This window comes from Nicotiana attenuata, unplaced genomic scaffold (genome assembly GCF_001879085.1).
Source record: "Nicotiana attenuata strain UT unplaced genomic scaffold, NIATTr2, whole genome shotgun sequence".
Classification (NCBI taxonomy): Eukaryota; Viridiplantae; Streptophyta; class Magnoliopsida; order Solanales; family Solanaceae; genus Nicotiana; species Nicotiana attenuata.
In genome coordinates this window covers 2,624,199-2,646,347 of record NW_017670237.1, presented here as the reverse complement: position 1 = coordinate 2,646,347, position 22,149 = coordinate 2,624,199, and the positions used below count along the sequence as shown (strand labels likewise).

Here is a 22,149-nt window from a genome sequence, read left to right as displayed (position 1 = left end):
CCTTGTGGAACATCGACACCACCCACGATCATATGAATTACGTGTTGAGGAACCTCCTGCTCATTTTTCTGTTTGCATCTCTATCCCTGAAGTGGTTCTTAGCTCGATCGCTGAGCAATTCTCGAAGATGACCCTCGTTGAACAACCGAGCTACCTCCTCTCTCAGCTGCCTGCAGTCTTCGGTTCTATGGCCATGTGTGCCATGATATTTACACATCAGGTTTGGATTTCTTTGGGAAGGATCAGTTTGTATAGGCCTAGGCCACCTGGTGTCTTTGATTCTTCTAATTGCTGACACGATCCCCGATGCATCTACACTGAAATTATACTCAGACAGTCAAGGTGCTTCCGCAGGGTCGGTATGTTTATCAAATCCATTCTTACTCAAGAGTCCCCGAGAACTTTGACCTCGATCATTTCTCCGATCGTTTCGAGGAGTGTTGCACCTCGACCCGTTGTTCCTCCGATCGATATATGGCTTATACCGTTCCTTGTTTGATCTTGATTCCCTGTCTGTGTCCCTCGGGGCCTTAGCTGTTGATCTATTAGGATGAAATGAACCCGAGGGGGCTCCCAACTGGTCGTCCTCGACCCTGATCTTGGATTGGTAACGATTATGTACATCTGACCACGTCACAGCTAGGTACTCGATCAGATTCTGCTTTAATTATCGTGACGCGATCGAACTCCGCTCATTCAAACCCTGCATAAAAGCCTGTACCGCCCAGTCATCCGAGACCGGTGGTAATTTTATTCGCTCTATCTGAAATCGGGACACGAACTCCCTTAACATCTCATCATTCCTCTGTCTTATCTTAAAAATGTCCGATTTCCTCGTCGCCACCTTTATGGCCCCGGCATTCGCTTTCACAAAGGCGTCTGTTAATATAGCAAATGAATCGATAGAGTTTTGGGGCAAGTTGTGGTACCAAATCATGGCTCCTTTCAACAAAGTTTCCCCAAATTTTTTCAACAATACTGATTCAATCTCATCATCATTCAGATCGTTTCCTTTAATCCCGCAAGTGTATGGGGTAATATGCTCTTTAGGGTCGGTTGTCCCGTTGTATTTGGGTATATCGGGCATGCGAAACTTTTTAGGAATGGGCATCGGAGCCGCGCTCTGAGGGAATGGTTTTTGTAAAATTTTTGGCATCTAAACCTTTTAAGACCAGGGGTGCCACTGGTATTTGATCAACACGGTAGTTATAAGTCTCAACTTTCTTATCATTGTCCTCAATCTTCTTCTCCCCGGACTCGATTCTCTTGGCGAGTTCCTTGATCATCCTCATAATTGTGGGATCAATTCCCGAGCCATTACCGTTTGATCTTTCCGGTATCGGCTCAGTACGTCGAGTGTTCTCTGGTTCGACTATACTTGGAGTTTTGTGCTGACTCTGAAGCTGAGCAATAGCAACCTGTTGAGCTTGTAGCATCTCGAAAATTACTTGGAGGCTGACTCGATCGCCTCCTAGATCTTGTGTTCCTTGGCCACCAGATCGGGCTTCCCTGTGTACACTTCATCCGGGGTCCGCGCCTAAATCCGCATCCAAAGCAATGTGCGAACTAACATCGACTGGTTCCCCATTTGGCACTTCCACAGGGTTAATCGGTGGTACACCGACCCCTACATTGTTGTTTTACCCTGAAACCCAAGACCCTCATCACCGTGTACGGGTGCGTTTTGCGAGTTTGACATATTTTTACCTGAAAGCAAGAATTCTTGACAAGAACAAGTGTGAAAACAACGTATGTTATCAAAATCAGTACTGAAATAATCACTATTATCTTTAGCCCCATTGTGGGCGCCAAACTGTTTACCTAAAAAATACGAGTAACAATTAAAGATACGTGATTTAGTTCAATACTAATTAATAACTAAGAAATCTGAAGTAGAAATGAAAGAAATAAGTAAAACCAAACCAGAATGTAGGTCAGTCTCGACCTCGAGCCAAAGTGACCTCGAGAGGAATCAAGAACAGTAAAGCAAGAATAATAAAGCTAAAGGACAATTCTGATGAACAATGAGCGAAAATGTAAGAGAGTATATTCTTTGCCAATGATTGATTGTCCTTTACAAATGATTGGGGTCCCCTTTATATAATAGGGGAACCATAAATAAGGTACATTTCTATTTACAGTAAGAATCTTATTGGGACGGTTGTCTAACCGCCTAGTATGGATTCGTACAAATCTATCCCGGGATTTACGTCGCGATCTTGGGGACGTGGTAGGAATCTAGCTCATTCTGTTATAAATCCATCAGCATTATCTCGAGGCTGGTCATATTAGACTCCAACGTTCCTCGAACTAGTTCTTCGAGCTTTGTACTCTGTCGTCGAGCTCGAGCCTGGTCCATCGAGCTCGAACTCGATCCATCCTGAATTCGGGCTTAAGGAGAACCCTCGAGCCTGAGAAATCGGGCATACCTGATTTCGATCGTATACACATGTCTTGCCTAATCACCTCTCCCCACCTCTTCTTTGGCCTACCTCTACCTCTCTGTAGGCCCTCCAATGTCAACCTCTCACAGTTTAAAAAAACTTAAGCCCTCACTGCCTTGGTGCATCATTGGAGCCGCAGAATTCCTTGCTCCAGTTATAGGTGAAAAAACCGGAGCACTTATCACATTGAGTCATAGCTGAAGCCACATAGCCTATTGCTTCAGCTGTGAACATTCTATCCAAAGGCCCCTTTTTCCTTTACAAAAATCCTTCACTTCACCATGGAGGGGTGTGGCTGAAGCCATGGACTTCTTTCACTTTTCCAACTTTCAATTTGGTTCCTCAAGTATTTTCACATACTTATATGCACTCATACACTTTCATACCATAGTACGAATACTTTTATACGCTTCTACAGTATAACTTTATCTGTTACCATAATTTGGCACGCATAACAAGGATTTTAAGTATCTGTTAAGCCTCTAAATGGACTTTAAATATTATGAAATTTTCCAGAATGCTACTCTGTCCCTACTCCTTCCATTGAGGTTTGTCTATCCTTACATTCGGCCATGTTGTATGGAGCTGAGTGTTGGCCAGTCAAGAATTCACGTATCCAGAAGATGAAAATAGCAGAAATGAGGATGTTGAGATGAATGTGTGGGCACACTAGGCTGAATAAGATTTGGAATGAAGATATTCGGGAGAGGGTGGGTCTGGTTTCTGTGGACGACAAGATGCGGGAAGCGCGTCTTAGATGGTTTGGACACGTGCGGAGGAGAAGCCTAGATGCAGTGGTTAGGAGGTGTGAGCGATTGACTTTGGCAGGTACGAGAAGAGGCAGAGGGCGGCCTAAGAAGTACTGGGGCAAGGTGATCAGACAGGACATGGCGCGACTTCAGATTTCCGAGGACATGACTCTTGATAGCAACATGTGGAGGTCGAGCATTAGGGTGGTAGGCTAGGGGATAGTCGAGAGTTCTTCTCTCTTTGTACTGGGTAGTCTGATAGAGTTTCGTGTAGGTTTGTTAGCGGTTTATGTTGTGTTATTGTTGTTTTGCTTAGTTTTGTGTTATTGTCCTTTCACGTATGCGTTGTTGTTATTTTCTTTCTGGCATCTCTTGTTGTTACATGTCTTTTCTCTTATTTCTTTTCTGATATTATTGTCTCTCTTGTTGAGCCGAGAGTTTCCCGGAAACAGCCTCTCTACCCTTTTGGGGTAGGGGTAAGATCTACGAACACTCTACTCTCCCCAGACCTCACTAGTGGGATTTCACTGGGTTATTTCTGTAGTTTTGGCTTTACCTGAATTGATATCACTACAGGATCTGATTTTACAAAAGTAATTACCAGATTAATAGGAAAAAAAATTGTGCTCCTAAGCTCATAAATACACATGCAGGGGAGCTATCCGTTGGTATACTTGGTCGCAGCTCTGAAGCTATCCCATAATTGCTTCACCATTGGCCTTATAATGAAGCAACTACAAAAGATGTACCTAGCTATTCAGCTTGGAATAATTCGTACATTTTTCCCCGCTTCACTGGAACGAGTTATGTACCTACTTATCCCTAGGCCATAGCATCTGTTCTTTAGCCGCATTCTTCCCAAGCAATAAGCAATTCTCGCAGGAAGAAAAGTAATTTAGAGATGCTGCTTAGAATATGATAAAGTGTTCACTGGGAACTAAACGATTGGATAACATCTATTCATACTTGAGACCTAATTCCGGAACTGGGAATTTATTCTTGTTCAGCAACTAAACTTTCATTACCTCGGTCTCACTGCTGTAGTCACGAAGCAAGGTGCATAATCCTCAACTTTTGAGGATCCTTCACAAATCACAGGTGGATGTAAATGATTGATTTTTTCAGTTACGCAACTCGTGAATTATATTTTGAAGGATCCTTCTTAAGTGGTTGTAAAATGATTTGATTATTCAGTTACATGACAACTCATGAAATTCACGATCTATTATGCAGCAGATGATTCTCATACCAATCTATTATGCGCCTCTTCAGTTCCGAATCAGCTTCGGAAAGTGACAACGTAATTTTCACATTAACTAGTGTTTAGATTACATATGCAGGAAAACTAACATCTTGTATCACTGGCCTGGAAATCATTCTCTATTTAAGGGTAATGGGCAAAAACTATAACAGTGGAAAAGGAAGGGGGGGAGGAAGAACATGCAAGCCCATGTAATCTTGTCAAGCTTCCTCCTTATACCTTTCTCTTCCTTTCTGTTTTTTTCTTTTTTAATTAATTATTATTCTTTTGATTCATTTTTACAAACACATGATAAAGCTGACCGACAGACAACAAAATAAACTTCATCGTCAACAAGTCACTCATCATCAGATACACAAACAACATCAGTTACATTAGTAGCTATGGCTGAAGAAGTAGAACCTCCCTGTACACTATCCAATGTTTGAAAGTCGGATAGGTCCAATGAATCGAAGTTAGAGCTCATATCTGGTAGAGGTGGCATAATGTTCCGCCTGTTTGCATGAGGTCGATTCTCCATATTCAAAAGCAGTTCCTGCGCAGACATAGGCGGATTTTGTGGAGCAGGCAACTCGCCAATGTCATGCTGCGAACTCATACTCCGAGAAGAGAGATCTACCGCAGTAGAAAGATCTGTAGCTAACTGTGATGGGGAGGATGTTGTTTGTAGAGAAGCAAGTTGGGGAAGTGCGGGTGATGATGCAGCCATGTTAGTGGATAGCGGTTGATTTTGCAAACCATGTGCAAGGGTTGAGGGGCTGCTCGTAGACATGGATGTAGGAGTTCTGAAAGGCTGAAGATGGGGGGCTGGAGCACGGATCTCACCAGCTACCCTGAGATTGCCAGTGGAAGGGGTAATTGCACTGATGAGAGGCGGTCTGCCAGGAACTCCAGCAGAAAGTGCTGGTGAACGACTAACAGCAGCTGTCTGCTGAATGGGTGCTTGTTGGCCAGCGAAAGACAACCCGGTAACAGGTGTAGATCTAAATGCAGGCTGAGGAATCCCACCAGAATTTACTGAACGATTAATAACTGGCAAAGAGGGGACAGAAGTCTCCTGTCCAACCTGTCCTTGGCCAGCTGAGGACAAACTGGTGGCTTGAGAAGCTCTCAAAATAGGTGGGGCTAAATTTTGCTGGCTAGCTGCAGACGAACCAGTCACAGGAGAAGACCTCAAATTAGGCTGCTGTGACACCTGATGTAGATGCTGCATATAACTAGAAGGCACAACTGAAAAAAAAAAAAAAAAAAATAAGCTTCAGTACACAAGAAAAATTTTACTTGAGAAATCACAAACCTGACTTGTATAACCTAGTAAAAATTGCCAACTAGCACTACTTTTTATCACCCTGATAATAATGTATTCTAGATAATATCTGGACACAAGTGTCAGTTCAAAATTCTGACAGGAAAAGTTAACTACTCTCCGAACAATGCATAACCAACAATGATTATATACCTTGACGGATGCCTGGAAGCCCTGAAGGTTTGAGATTCATGCACTTGCATCTGAAAGCGTTTGCCAAAAGCTTATTCATGAGAACTTTGTTCAGACTCGTATCAAGTTCATTCTTCTTCCGAAAAAATGCTGCCTCAGTTTCCTGAAGATTAAGATCATACTTTTTACGGATTTGTGCAACCAATTCCTCTATCGCCTTCTCGCAATCAGATCGCAGACGCAATTTCTGCTCAAAAAGAGGAAAAGAGCTTGAAGAAAATAGAGAACGACTAGGAGCAAATAATCACAACGAAGGAAATTGGAACTAACCGTATCCTCAAGAATCTTAGTGGCTTGTTCTCTTTCTTTATGTATCCTTTCCCATTCTTTATGCAGAGGATCAGCATTGAAAGGAAGAAATGGATTCGAATTGGCCATCTGATGGGCAGGATGAACTGGTATATTCCTAGGTCCTTGGACGAAGGCAACATTAGTGTTATGTTGCAAGACTGCTTGACTAGGAAGCTCAGCAGAACCTGGCACTTGAACAGAAGCTTCAGTACTCTTAGAAGATGAACCCTGTTCTGAAATAGGTCGAGGATCCACTCTACTGACTTCTGATAAATTAGGCCGATCACAGCTCAGAGGCGACATCTCAACATCGACAGATGGACACTCTCCCGAATTACCACCAGCCTGCAAAGTTTCCATCATCTCTCCATCCAAATGACGAGAAGACACAATGTTTGGGACAAAATTCCTTTCATCATCATGGGTTTGACGTGCAGTGTCGCTTGGTGGCTCGTGAGCAGCAAGAGAAAAACCATCAGAAGCTGGCTGTTGTTGCTTGGAACTATTAATTAACACGGCTTCAGAACTGTTGGGTCCACATTGCCCCGCATCAACATCAGCTTGTGTTCCACTCTGATTTTCTTGGAGTGGCATCTCATGAGGGAGTGTTTCATTATATCCTGAAGACTGGAAACATATGTACTGATTTAGCTGATCTAGTTTAAGTGCAAAACCATCCATAAAAGAACAGCCAAAAAATTTCTACAAAGTATCGGGAAAAAAAGCATTGGCTTGGCAAATCACGCATATTATTTTTTGAATAGTAGAACTGCAATTCACCAGGAAAAAAATGATCCAATTACCTGTTTTACGGCTTGGAATAAAACTAGAAAGTCACTTGCCAATTACTCACTCAAAACATCTAAAAAGAGCATGTCTTTGCAATTTGAGACATTTTAAACTTTCCTAGAGAGAGCTTTTATACCTGTGTCCAGATTCTGAATCCAGATGTTCTACAGAATAACACAACACAAGCACCTCATAAATTGGGAAGACAAAGAGCACTTACTTGATTTTGAGGTATAGAACCACCACCATCAGAAGTAGGAACTGCTGCTGCCAAACGCAAGTCCACTACCACTTCCTCAAGAGAAATTTGGTTTCTATCAATGGAGCTAACTGCATCTCTCGAGTTTTCTTCATCATTTGGTAAATGAGAATTATTTTCCAGACTACCATGTTCTGTATTCAATTCTTCAATAACATTATTTACTTCTGAATGATCATTCTCCACAACTACATTAACACCCGTTCCAGATACTTCCAACAAATGCTCTCTAGTTGGATGCTCTAGTGGAACTTCAGTATGTTCTTCGGAAGGAAGAGGAAACACAGAAGCAATTTCCTCTGGACCATCACCTGAATCACCTACTTCATTAGGCCTCTCGTATCTAGCAACCAACGCTCCAGCCGTGGACGCAGTCTCAACTTGCTCCTCTGCTGCTGGTGCTGCTAAAACATTTGTAGTTCCAATAGGACGAATATTTGACTCATTAGAGGTAGATGCAGGTACATCTGGATCACCTACTTCATTAAGCTGTCTGGATGCAGCAACCAAAGCTCCAATTTCCTCTGAACTACCACCTAAATCACCTACTTCATTAGGCTGTTTGGATCTAGCAACCAATGCTTCAGCCATGGAAGCGATCTCTTGCTCCTCCGTTGCTGCTGTTGCTAAAACATTTGAAGTTTCAACAGGAAGAATAATTGACTCGTTGGAAGCAGACGCAGGCACATCTGGGTCACCTACTTCATTAGGCTGATTAGATGTAGCACCAAATGCTCCAAATTCCTCTGAACCACCACCTAAATCACCTACTTCATTAGGCTGCTCCGATCTAGCAACCAACACTCCAGCCGTGGATGCAATCTCAACTTGCTCTTCTGTTGCTGGTGTTGCTAAAACATCCGTAGTTTCAATAGGAAGAATATCTGACTCATCAGAAGTAGATGTAGGTAGTTCAGATGCTACCATGTCACACTGCGTGCTATCCACAATATTACGATTCAGTTCCTCAACATGTTGTCCAGATACAGGGTGAACAGCCTTGGGACGATTGTGAGAGACATTTACATTTTCCTGAGAGCACCCTATGTCATCTATAGGATTAAATCCAACACCCCTAAAGGAATTTGCTTCCGCCAGCCAAGAAGCAGCCTTTTGCATTTCCTTGTTCCTCATAGCAGTGTGTTCTACCTCAAGTTCTTTAAGCTGCTGGTCCTTGCGGCATTTGAGCTCTTGCATTTTGCTTGAAAATTCAGTTTCTAATATTTTTTGTTTATCCTTTATTGCAGCATTCTGACCAAAGATAGACCGAAGAACAGAAAAATTCACTCTGTAATCCAGCTCAAGCTCTTCCTTCTTCTTCTCCCATATTTTCTGGAACTCTTTGATTTCCTCCTTTTGCTTCTGTACCAGCTTTGACATTCGCCTGTCACATCTATACTGGACCTCCTTAATGAATTTTTCCCTTTCAATATCCACAAGTTCTTCTTTAGGCGTGACAATGCATTCCATGGATAAGTTTTTAACTTTAAATCCTTCATCCATTTCATTTTCCACATTCAGCCGGGAAGATTCTACAGCTTGTGACATGCTTCCCTTCGATGGCTCTTCTGGAACAGATCGCGCAGCTAATAAAGACTTAGAAGAACTTGAAGCATTATCATTTTGATCCAACCACTGCAAGAACATCTTTTTCAAGGAACGGATCTTCAGATAAACACCGTTTACCTCTTCCTCGGTGCATCCGAACTGTAAGTGCTGCTTCGCTAGCAAGAATGTCTCCTCTTTGTCAATTTTTTGCTTTAAGATTGAAGCTGCAACCCAACACTGATAATTCACAGTAAACATCAAATAAGAAGAATCACATCGACATGTTTTTCTTGAAGCAAGAAGCACACTAAATATATATGATAAAGTTGAATGCTAATTTAATGATAATCTAATAAGACTTGACCTTGACATCAAACTAAATTGGCTGTAGCACTACCATCAATCTATAAGACATGATTGAATTCGAGAACATGCATACTGCCAGCTTAATGGGATCTGACAAACCACGGTGTTGACTAGGCGATGATTTGGCAGTGACATTGGCAATAGGAAAAAGTAGACCTGATATGTCAATTAATATATACTATTAACTCGACAGGTTAGTTGATGTAGAGTGATAACTAGACAAATATGGAATTAGGGGTGTGCATTCGATTTATCGATTCGATTTTGACCCTTATCGATAATTACATATCGATTATCGATTTGTACATATGCTTATCGTTATCGTTTCAATAAGGTTTCGATTTATCGATTTTTGGGGCTTATCGATTCAGTTATCGATTACACCAATAAGAAAATTTGCGGGATTCCACGGAAAGTATATCGCTATAAACACGCCTAACTAATATGGACAAAAAGAAGCTAAAATAAGATGAACACCGTTTATAACATAAAATTGTGTCAACAAGCTCATGCAACGAAACTAAAGTAAGGGATCAAACGTATGCCACCAACACTCCAACGGTATAAAAAAAAAAAAAAACAAAATACATCATCACGGCTAATGTTGTTTTCCATTAATTTGAACTTCATTCCCTTGAGCTTTAAATATGATCATTCCTTAAATGTGGTAGAGGAAATAATAGGGTTAGGGACTTAGGGTAAAGGAGGGTAAAAAAAAAATTAAAAAAAATTAAATTTTTTTGCCTTTTTAGTATATCTTATCGGTTTATCGATAAACCGATAACCGAAGAGGACAAAATCGAAATCGAAATCGATAACTCGATAAGGAAAATTTTGAAATCGAAATCGATAAATCGATAAACCGATTCGAATGCACACCCCTATATGGAATGCCGGTTTGAAACCTAAACTGGACTGATACGTCAAAGTGAGACAGTAGAAACACGAGCCGCGAATGCGGAGTTTGGAGACGAGATTTTCACTGTTGTATTCATCTTGACAAGATGAACCAGAAGTGAGTGGAACAAAGAATACCAAAGACAGACACAACAAGAGATGTAGTCTCCCTGAAAGAATCATTGAAAATAAACAAAGATAGTAAACTAAAAAAGTGAAAATAAACTTTGGTCGAGCGGCCTCCAAAGAAGCTACTTAGATTTCTACCAAGATTGTAGAAACTCCGATACCGAGTTTAACTAGAAGAAATAAGACACAAAACTTCTTACTGACATTACGATTAATAACAGGCTCCTTATATAGGAACTTTGAGCTGCATGAAACAAAAAAGTACCTCATTTTTTAGGATTCCTAGTTATTATGACGTGATTATATTTCACCTGAACTTTTAAGATTGTCCATGAAGAGAAGGATAAATTCCACTGACAAAATAATATTATTAAAAGGATGCAAGCAGATGATATGGGTAGTGAGGCAAGAACATACTAACCAGAGATAACTGGAAAGCCTGTAAAATTGTTGCACATTCCCTACTAACATGATGATTCTCCATGACATATTCCAGAAACTTTTCTACAGTATGTTTGACATCGTCCTGCATTTAAATTTTGGTTATCTGGCCAGCAAGCAAAAGACTAGAAGGAAAAGCCTTGGCTTACCTATTCCTTTGGTATATTATACTAGGGAGTGCTTGCAAGCAGGAAAAGCCACAACTATGGCAATCATTCCGCAAAATATCCTTTTTATTCATTTACATAGAGTACCAAGTTGTTCTAGCTTGAAGCGTGGTTGATATAACCAATTAGCAGTATGAAATTTGGTAGTGGCACAGAACCTGGTTCGTATTATTATTAAGATTTGTAGATACTAACAATAAACCACTGTCATGAGGATTGAATTACAGGATGAGATGGTAGATAAAAACAAACAAGACGGCACATTATTTAGGAAAAACCCCATTTAAGGAAACAATTAGAAATCAAAAGCATACACTAAGCAAAGAACCAGGTGGAAGGCGTTCAATAGAGCCATAAGAAATCAATGACAGCCTTTGTAGAATTAGCAGCAGAACTCTTCGGATAATAAAAGAAATATAAGAAAATAAAACCTCAAAGTAGCTAAACTATTGGAGTTCTGTAAAATCCACAAATTTGAGGAATAAAACACAAACATAAAGTTGCTGCCCTTTATCACAAAGACAGCAATGAGAGAAGTTCCAAATAGCAAAGTTAGTGCCCTTGATTAGTTTTGTAGAAACAATTTTACCCATTTTATGGGAAGATGAACTAGTTTACTGGCTAATTTTGAAGTGGTCTCAAAAAAGCAGATGCTGCAAGTGTTAGAAGAAAGAGCTACAGCAGCACACTGTCCTGTCATGTGTAGAGTTCCCAAGATGAAAAATGCAAGATGCATATCATTCATGTATTCCTGATTCTTTGTTACTTAACTTAAAGCTACTAAAACAAAGATACAAAAACCCATTTAACAACTAGGACATACCCCTTTACGACAGATGGCACAAGCAAATGAAGAACACCCTTTCGCATGCTACACATGTCCTATACCATTTGACATAATAGATGTAGCACTCTCTGCGTTTTGGCAAATTAACTAGGGCAGTTACCCCTCCCTGAGCACAGAGCGATGGAGGTCTTAACGACCATACTAGGTTTCCAAGATTTAAACAGGTTTGGATGTAGGAGCACCGCAAATGCAGAAAGAATGTAATGGTGCTTACCATAGCGCCAAAAACTGCAGTATTATATATCTACTTGAAGAGAGAGTTTAATCAAAGAAAAATTGCTAATTCAGAGGCAATCACAAGACCAGGACTCATACACAAAAAGATTAAACCTTTGACAGGTTAATATAACACTTATTCACTAGAAGCTATCAACAAATGCATACAACTCTTTTGCCATGAATATGAAAGGTATGATTTCCTAAAATGAAGAGCTTCATCTTTTATACATAACAAATGTTTCACAGATTCAGATATGACCTTCCAAAACCCACTCATTATGATTAATCTGGACAAGCAAAGATTTCTAATTTTTTCATTGTTCATCAAAGAGCCTGTATATGCTCCAAAGACAACATATAACTCAAAAAATTATAACTTCTAAGAAAGGGCAGGCAGGAAATGAATACCGGAAGTTTTAGCACTTCAAACAGTTTTGCAAACTCAGCTTTCAGATGAATATGAAGGCTTTTCTGCTGTATGCGTCCTTCTTCAGGCCGCCCAACAAGGTTTACCTCATGCAAGACATGAGACGGAGACCTAGAAACATGCTTCGCACCAATACCATCATTTTCATGAACACCTGGACCTAACCAAGAATCAGCAGCTGATATTTCTTGACATATTTAATCTTACGGAATAACAAACAAACACTAACAGGAAATATATTGAAAATAGGTTAATGAAGTGATACCTCCTTTGGGAGCTGCAATTTCACCTCTTTCAGGTGTGGGGTGAGTGGGGTTTGCATCCACACTATGGTTCATTACCGCCTTCCTGCGCTTCTTTCCTATATCATCATTTCCATTAGGTGGATCTGGGGATTCATCAAAGTATTGAACTCTCTTTCTGTTCCTTGGGGTCGCAATGCTTAAATTTCTCCACTGTGGATTTCTTCCCTCCAACAGCTTTCTCCAAAAAACATGAGGTTCTTCTCCAACTTTCAACTCCATATTTTTCTCACCAAACAGCGAGATATTAGCACTGTAAGTTCCCATGCTCATTTGAACTTTTGAAATAATGGAATGGCATGTGTCCTTGTAGACTGAGCTTTTACAAATTATTGCAGAGAACTCGCTAATAACATCATCTAAACGCAACTGCCCTGATGAATTATTTGAAATTAAGGTCGGACTGCCTCCAGAGTGGTACTCATCCAATCTACTGAACAAATTTGAGGCTCCCCACATAAGGGTGTTATTGGGGCTCCGACTTATGGTATGCAAGTTACTATCAAGATTCAGGTCCTGTTTAGCGAGGAATAGGGCTTTTTCTTCTACAGTAAAACTTGAATACAGCCGGAAAACATATGTGTGCTTAGACTGTGAATCTATTGACAGCTTCTGGAGTTGTTTCAGATCATTCGTGGGATTTGTGTCACTATCATATATAATAACACTATCAACTGACAACAGTTTAATGGTTTGATGGCAAACACGATTCTCTAATAAAAGAACAAAGCGCCCACTTTTCTTGTCGTTAAACCTGTTAAGAGAAGCTTGTTTCTTGGAATGAATAACACACGTTTCAACTCTTTCATAAGAGTTCTCACCAAATCTTTGACGCAGAAAATCATCCAGAATATCACCAATTGATGCCCCGGAGCCAGCAATAGACTGCATTCAGGAACGAAGATTTTCACAATCAGACGAAGAAATTAAAGACAAAAGTGACAAAACACTTCCACAGAACATCAATCAGGGTGCAGGCCCACTTATCGTGTATGTTTATCTGTGTACGTGCGCATGCAAACATATACACACGCGCGCGCGCACACATTATCATATAAAGAGGAGAAGTGTAGCGATTTGTACTACCGGAGAAGTTTTGCTAACCGGCATGCAATAGAATCAGCAGATAGGCGCAGACAAGCATAGCGAATCACATTGATAAGCCCCTACCTGCCCGCGCACAGATGGATAGGGCGGGCGAAGCACAAAGAGGATGGATGTCTGAGCGGTTGAAAGAGTCGGTCTTGAAAACCGACATATTTATAGAAATACTGGGGGTTCGAATCTCTCTCCATCCGCGAGGTCATAAGTTCTCTCTTGCGTTATCTATAGAGGATGGAATTGTATATATATACTAGTCTTAGTGTATGCGCTTTGCGCAAGTCCCCATATCAATGTGTAAATAATTATATAAACTTTAGAAAATAATGTGTTTGAGTTATAAAATAAAAATTAAATTAGAAATTGTAAGTTCCTAAATATAATTAAATATAATGAATGTTAATTGCATTTAGCTAGCTCTATAAACAAAAAAAATCGAGTTGTCATTTGTTGGAGTGAATGCAAGAATATAATGATGATAATAATAATTAATGATAATTTAATTAGAATACAATTTGGTCTACAAATTTATTCCTATTACTTCAAACTTGCATTTAAATCAAATTTACTCTTAACACTATACTATAACTGATTTCCTCTTTTACAGACTTCTGCTCACCACCAATTCTCTTGATCTTATGGAAACAAACTTACGTATCTAAGAGTTTTGTCAACTTAAAAAATAATTTTACTCAGAAGATGCATTTGAAAAAATAATTGTATTGTATTTTTTGGCAAATAATTAATTCAAGGACTTATTGTTGGTTCTTATCATTATAGTAACTCGTTAAAATTTGTTGATTCATATAAGGTAATTTAAATTTAAATAATTTTAAATTACAACATAAATTAGCCCAATAGTTTCTATGATGCTCAGCTAGATTTTCTTACCACCATAGGACGTGCAAGTGTTGAGTACAATTTTGATTAGGTGAGTTTATTGAAGCAAGTAAGGATTTAATTAATAAAATTTTAGTTGATATCACAATCTTAAACAATAAGAAACTAAATATGAAATGTATTATAGTTACATTTAATGATTCAAATAAGGAAAGAAATTATGTAAGGTAAAATCTTAATTTATTTTGAACTCCTAAATATTAGGACTTTATACAAAATTCAAATAAAGAACTAAGTCCTAAATATTAGGAAAATAATTTAATTTACAATGTTGAACCATGTGAAATTTATTTTTAAAGAGTAAAGAAGGCACAGAATCTCTAGAAACAACCCGAGGCAGCACCCCTACAACTTCTTAAGGTAGTTGGATGATAGTTCTTTTCGTTTGTTTTTTTGATAAGTTAAATGGTGCCTCGGATAATAGCATTCAAGGGGGATGCAAACCGTATACAAAAAGAAAAGCCTAAAACCCAGAGAACAGCCCGTTCACGGTGGTCATATTTAAGATGTTTGCTTGACCTACATGGCATTGATACAGGTGCTGATCCAAAGTGTCAGATTTGCAGCGACTTAAATATTAGGTTCAGGGCTATGGATAAGCTACGAGTGTAGTTACTGGGATTTGAAAATGCATAAATATTATATATATGATGATTAGTTACTTAGAGTATTCAAAAAACATCTCATTTCTTAGTTAAAAATGTGTGATTGTTATCAGATTTGTATTTCACATATCGTTATAAAGTAATTGTGATTTAATATTAAATAAACCTGGTTTTTAATTAATTGAATGTTCTCAAAATATGATTAAACTTCAACAGCTACATTGAATCATTATTGAACTTAGATATCTAATGATGGAGCCATAAGCAAATGGAAAAGAGAAGAGACCCAATAATCGATATAGGCCTTTATTAGAGAAAGGGTCAGGGTCAGACAAGTCCACTACATTCTAAAAGAATTTGGGTCTCTTTCCAAATTGTAGAAGAAACTAAAAGTTAAAAACCCAATGAAAACGCAGAGTTGGTGGCCCAAGACATAACGGATTCTCTTCGTATCATCCTAACAAAAGAACACATACAGGGACAACCACAAATGCAGCCGCAGCCGCAGCCACAGCCACAATCAAACCCTAGGAAAGGATCATGTATCTCAAAAACTAAGCCAAACTAAGAAGAAAATTTTTTGAAGTCGACCTGAGACAACAAATTCGAACAGAGTTGCAGTTGATAGGTAGTCACTTCCTTCTTATATTGAGCAAAGTCTTCTCTTCATCTTCCCTCCATTGTATGTCAAAGCACCAGCCAACCTTTGACATGATCTGGTACGAATCAAGTCCCTATCAGGCTATCACACAGCATTTCATGTTCCTATGAATTTGAACAACATTATTCTCCTTGTCTTTTTTGCTATTTATAAGCCTTTCAAGGGTCTAGGTCGACCCATAATCCAGCCCCCTAATCTCTAAAATTGGATCATTTAACCGGCCCGGCCCGGCCCATTTTTAACCAGATCAACCCCTAAAGTAAGAGGCATAAACTATTCCAATTTGAATCGTGAATTGGACCCGGGACCAGTTATGTGAAATGAGAACCAAACTCATACCGGACCGGCTCAGTTACATAAAAATCATACTCAGTGTTGAAAGGCTTGCTTGAGACGCACTTAAACCCTAAAGCTCGGTGAAGCCCAAGTTCTCTGCTTTGGCGCTTTAGGTAGGCGTTTTGGTGCTAAGGTGTGGGAGCTTTCACCGCTACGTTCTATTTTTAAGGTAAAACAACATACATATAGCACATTTAAAGTGTTTTCATTCTTGTGTCCAAATAATTGTTTTTATGTTTATAGTTACATTATTGTGCATTGCATTTCTAATTTATTTTGTTCTTCATTGACACATTTATTCGACAAAACCCACACTTTTATTGCGCTTTGCGCCTAAAGCTTCAATAGGCGCGGGTGATCTCTGCACTTTTGGCTTTTGACTACACTGATCCCAATATCCCCACCCAATTGTCGACTTGACCATTATGCGCCCTCCACTTTGCACCTCCCACTCACATCCCTCACCCTTCTCCCACACGGCCATCAAACCATTTCCCCCCTCGCCTCCTTTTGTTTTTTAAGTTTCAAGAATTGCAAATAGGCTCCCCAATTTTTTTTAATAAATACCCCCACCTATTAAATTCCTAAATCACACCACCTCTATCATTCTATTATCTCTCTCAATCTCAAAACTTCTCAAGGCTCTTAGCTTTCAAAGCAACTTGAAACGAGTCAATTCAAACTTCATTCAATTATATCAATTTCTGAATTTCCATCTCTTTGTGATGTTTTAATTCTAATTGTGTTATTTGCTTCACATCTTCTTCTCAATCTAATATTGGTAGAAAAGGAAAATGTCAAAGTTACAGAGGAGAAATATGAAGAATTGAAATTACAAGAAATATAGATTTAGATCATACACTAGATTATGATGACACAACTAAGATTTTGGTACTTGTGTTAGTGGTGCTACAAGTAAAAACAACGAAGTTATAAGAGAGAACCTCTAAGGTTAAAGGTATGACCATATCTCATTCCCAATCAATATAGGCTAGTATGTAAAATATGCAAAACTACACATAAGATAGGGAGGGGCGAGGGGAACACTAGATCGTCATCTGGTAAAAAATTATAATCCTTGGGAAGGTAACTAGTTTAGGTACTATTCAAGGTATGCTACTCTCTTCGTCACAATTTATGTGACGCTCTTTTCTTTTTAGTCAGTTCCAAAAAGAATGACAGCTTTCTATATTTAGTAACAATTCTACTTTATATTTTCCTTATTTCCCTTCATGAGATGATTTCTAGCCACACAAATATTTATGGTTTGTTTTAGACCACAAGCTCCAAAAGTCTTCCTTTATTTCTTTAACTCTGTGCGCAGTCAAACACCTTTACAGAAATTGGGACAGAGGGAGTATAAATTAAACTGGTAAAACCTTCAATTATAACAAAAAGACGGACAGTAATTAATTAGCAAAATATATAGGTACATAAACCTTTTACCACAAGTAAAAGTCCTCAACTTGCAGAATATATTATTGTTGCACATAATCCTTTGTTTTCTCTAATCCCTAGAGCAACTCTTAGAAGATATTTTTATTAAATACTAGTCTTACAGTACGCGCTTTGAGCGTGTAACCATATTAATGAGCACACAAGTTTTTTTAATTAAGAAATCCGTATTTAAGTTATCTGATAACATTATCTAAATGTTATTAAATAATGTATTTGAGTTACTTAAAAATATATAATAAAAATTAAAGAAATTCCTGAAAATGATGAACGTTCTTATTTAGCAAGTTCAATATATGAAGAAGTCATTTCCCTCAGAAGTTAAGATAACTTATTGTGATTTATGAGGACTTATGTGAAAATATTTCATGAAAATTGTTGTTATTTTTGCGACCTAATACTGGAAATAAAATATAAAAATAATTTAATCATGCTTCTTTAAAGATTTGTGTATGAAAATGTTGGCCCTATATGTTTCTGAAGCTGTTATGTAACGCTGTTCAAATAATGAAATGATTTAGATATGAAAACTGAAATCTTAATTGATTTTAAAGACTTCCTACCTACTTCAAATAAATAAGCATTTAATAAGTAAATTTTTAGTTAATTTTAAAATCTTAAATATTAAAAAAATTAACTTGGATGTATTACAGTTGACATGTTGATCCATCTTCACCTTTAAAAATAGATTTTACCATTGAATAAAATTATATTTTATTATTTTTATACTATTTAGAACTTCAAAATCAACTATTAGTTATTAAATGTTAAAAAGGCGATTTAACCAATTGAATAACAAATCAAGTGAAACACATTTGTTATCTTTCTCACCATATAATATGCATATATAAAATATACTTAAAATATTAAAATATATTTATTTTTGGCTTAGACGTCTTAATTAACTATTTATGTATCAAAATATGATACTAGCGGTACGGACTCATGTTAATTTGGTGTTGAATCTTCTCGATCTTTTAGAAATTTTAATAATTTGCCTATGAGTTGATTTTAAAATTCAAAAATTAACATGTACAGTATTATATTTATATTACATAATTCAAATAGAGAAATAATTTGTGACTTTAAAGTCCTTAATATTAGGACCTTTCTACCTAATTCAATAAGGATAGATTTTAATAACCAAATTTTAGTTGATTTTAAAGTCCTAAATGTTAGGAAAATAGCTTATTAGTACATATTTGTCTAATGTGAAATCTATTTTAGAAGGGTAAAAAAGGCGGACGACATTTTCGCTAAGGGTCTTCGTGCTTTTAATATAGTATAGATTAGAAATATCAAAGTATTTTACATGAATTATTTCATCATCTTAAATATAGAGTTTCATAAACTTCCAATATTGGATATGCCAAAAATAATTTAGAATTTTTTTAGCTGTTACTTGTCAATAGATTGATCATAATTGGATAATACAAAAAGAATTTTAGCTTTTCATGCAATTGATGAAACGAAAATTGGATTTGTTATTTCAAGAAGGGGAAAGGTCGTGATGCCCTTTACTATCCGAAATTATTCAATTTTTCTATCCACTAAACTTTTAGTCCAATTCATATGCTTGCTTTCTTCATAAAGAAAGAATATGTATTGGTTGGGCTCGAATGGATTTGATCTTAAAATGCTCTAATTTGCTTTTGACAATGCTCAACAAGGTTTATTTTTTGATACGGAAATGCATATATTTAGCTTATGCTTCAAAAGTCTTGATTAATTTCTTAAACTCTCTATCCCATCAAACACCTTCCTATAAAATGGGATGGAGGGAGTATATTGCTTTATTTAGTTGAAAGTTCACTATTTCATAAATTTTTGAGACGTGAATTAATTGGACCTGCTATTCCTTTGATGAAAGAAAAATTAAGAAAATATTTTCATCCTATTCCTGACATTTGTCTATCTTACTTGATCCATTCTATAGAGGAACTCAAATATGATTCTAAGAATAACCAGTCAGTCCTCGGACAAGATACAGGAAATACATACCTGAAAAAGGACAACCACTCTGTGCTGTCGGAGCCTCATCTCTGAGAGCATCTTGTCAAGGAGATGTAATTTTCCACTTGCTTTTATTCCGACTTCAAGAATTTCAGCAGGAGAAAGCCCCTTATTAAAGGGTTGCAGGAATGGATCCAGAATATATGGATGATCACAACACTACAAACAAAAGCAAGAACATATAATTCAGATAAATATCACTATAGGAGTGGCTTTCAATGACTTTTGGCCAGGAGGATGAACTTTGAAAGTTAATATTGTCTATGGAAATGGAACACCAACAGTTCTACGTAAATCCTAATTTGAAAAAAGTGCTTTTCACTTCCATTGTGCCATTCAGCAAACTTTTTTTGTTTTCTATTTTCTTGAAAGTGGTCTCAGAGCCGGCTCCGGTGCACCTCGACTAGAGATAACCAGCACAGGTACCAAGTGACTCTACTCACGAAGGCTGGAACAAATGGGAAGAAATTACCTAGTTTTTTTTTTTTTTGCCTCTAGTATTTGAGCCTGAGATTCTCCTCCCACTTCATTAGCTACTACACCACTAGGCCATACTCTTGGGTGCCACTAAGCTAGTTATTTAACTATCCTCAAGATTAATGTTTCTATTTAGAAACTCCCTTTTTCTCAACATTCACTGCCGCTAGAACCAATCACCTTTGCCCACCTCCAAAGGAAAACAGAACAAAGAAAATGGTAACAACACAACCATCATCCAAAAATGTAGTAATGTCAAATGAAATGACACACCTAACCTTTCGCAAAGAGAGAAGAGTATCGCGGAGAGCCCCAACAGGATCACTTTTATAGAAAGTGCGAAGAGCATTAGAATTTGTGAGTAATGTAGCACAATATTGCTCGAGCTGCAAGTCAGACATCTGAACAGGAACCCAATACTCCACAAACTTGGAAGAGTCAGGCTTGCTGCAAGGTGCAGAAACCTTTGAGAGTCCTTTCAGTTTTCCAAGATGGTCATTGATATCAGATGCCAAGCCACCATTCTTGTCCAAACCAAATTTACATTGGAGCAAAGAGAGTAGATTAATGTACTCAGATGAGGTGATCTGTTAAAATTAGAGGGTCTAGTAAGGACAATGTATTAAATGAAAGCAGTTCTATTAAGGAAAAAGGCAAGATGCGGAAGATACCTTCATAGGACCATTAAAGAGAAGCACCCTTAGACCAGTAGAAAGCATTTTAATTTGCTCCACACCAGCAGAAATTCCTAAGTTTTGGCAGTCATCAATAACAGTCACTTCCCAATTCAAACCGCTCAACATTTCTACATCCTGCAGAAATAAGAGACTGAATAAAAACGACATGGCTACAGAACTTTGAAGCAGTAAGAACTTTCAAATATTTGGGGAAACACAAGAATTAAAAACTTCCCACTTTGGGGGGGAACAAATGAAAAATCCATTCAATAAAAAGAACTACAATCTACCTAAATTACAAAAGAGAAACTTCAGGGCAGAATTTGAAACGTCATGTGTGAGTGACTTCAGCAAGTTTCATCTTCTTACCCAAACCTAGGAAGTTCATCAGCCATCAGGAAACATAGTTTCCTTTTTTTTTATAAGGCCATCAGGACTATAGTTACAGTCAGATACTAGGTGTCGAGTCATGCAAGCGTGCACTCGAATTACTATTTAATAGATTCATGCTCTGCCTTAGTTACACTTATTACACCAAAAAAAATTAAAATTACAATTTTTAATAGTCAACAATGGTGCAAACCCCGTCTCCCTCATCACCACTGTAGACCAGCAAACATCCAGCTAAGAAAGAAAACAAAAAATATTATAATCTAGATCTAGAGTTTATTACATGGATACCTCTACGGTAACTACAATCCAATTCCCCGTACTAAAATATAGATTCTAACACAAGCACAACCAATACCCCTTTTCCTTCACATGATTCCTCCATCACGCCAATTTCAAACCAACTGTTGACAAAAATTATAAGCTTACATATCCAGTTATCATCACCAAGGCAATGTTTGAATCATCACATACTAAAAACAGGTTTTATCAAACTTATGATTAATGACAGGTTGAATAGCAGATTTTAGACGTATAGGTCACACGGGATCATCATCCTCAACAGATTTTAGATGCTAGTTTAGTGTAAATGATAAAGGTGCATCAAACAAACAATTTCATTTGTACAAAACTCAAAACACAATACTCTAACAACTCTTCATCCTCTGCCTCTCTGATGTATGTCAATGTCAGAATCTCCAATTCTTAACTTACAGGTTGTGTGTACACCACCCAATCTATCGACATATTTTAGGGAAAACAAGAGGCCCACCACCTCCCAGCAGGACTTTAGCCACATGCTGCATCTACTTCAAGTATAGACAGCTCAGCAACCACATGATAGTGTTGGAACCACTATCCATATCCTCCTAGACTCACCAGCTCCCCCCCCCCCCCCCC

General features: G+C 38.0%; 1 protein-coding gene across 2 annotated transcripts in view; it reads right to left on the bottom strand.

Moving 5' to 3' along the window:
• Positions 1-4,465: 4,465 nt before the first annotated feature.
• The window catches only part of LOC109236395 (helicase protein MOM1), a 31,616-nt gene continuing 13,932 nt past the window's right edge, over positions 4,466-22,149 (bottom strand). Inside the window, exons 12-21 of one of the 2 annotated variants that reach the window (XM_019402568.1) lie at positions 20,854-20,994; positions 20,461-20,769; positions 19,694-19,864; positions 12,598-13,519; positions 12,314-12,492; positions 10,653-10,757; positions 7,253-9,076; positions 6,223-6,870; positions 5,914-6,139; positions 4,466-5,684 (exon numbers count right to left, since the gene is read on the bottom strand). In XM_019402568.1, the coding sequence (XP_019258113.1) occupies positions 4,792-5,684; positions 5,914-6,139; positions 6,223-6,870; positions 7,253-9,076; positions 10,653-10,757; positions 12,314-12,492; positions 12,598-13,519; positions 19,694-19,864; positions 20,461-20,769; positions 20,854-20,994 (5,418 nt within the window). In that variant the 3' untranslated portion in view covers positions 4,466-4,791. The remainder of the gene's footprint in view (positions 5,685-5,913; positions 6,140-6,222; positions 6,871-7,252; positions 9,077-10,652; positions 10,758-12,313; positions 12,493-12,597; positions 13,520-19,693; positions 19,865-20,460; positions 20,770-20,853; positions 20,995-22,149) is intronic. The other variant, XM_019402569.1, reaches the window with a different exon arrangement.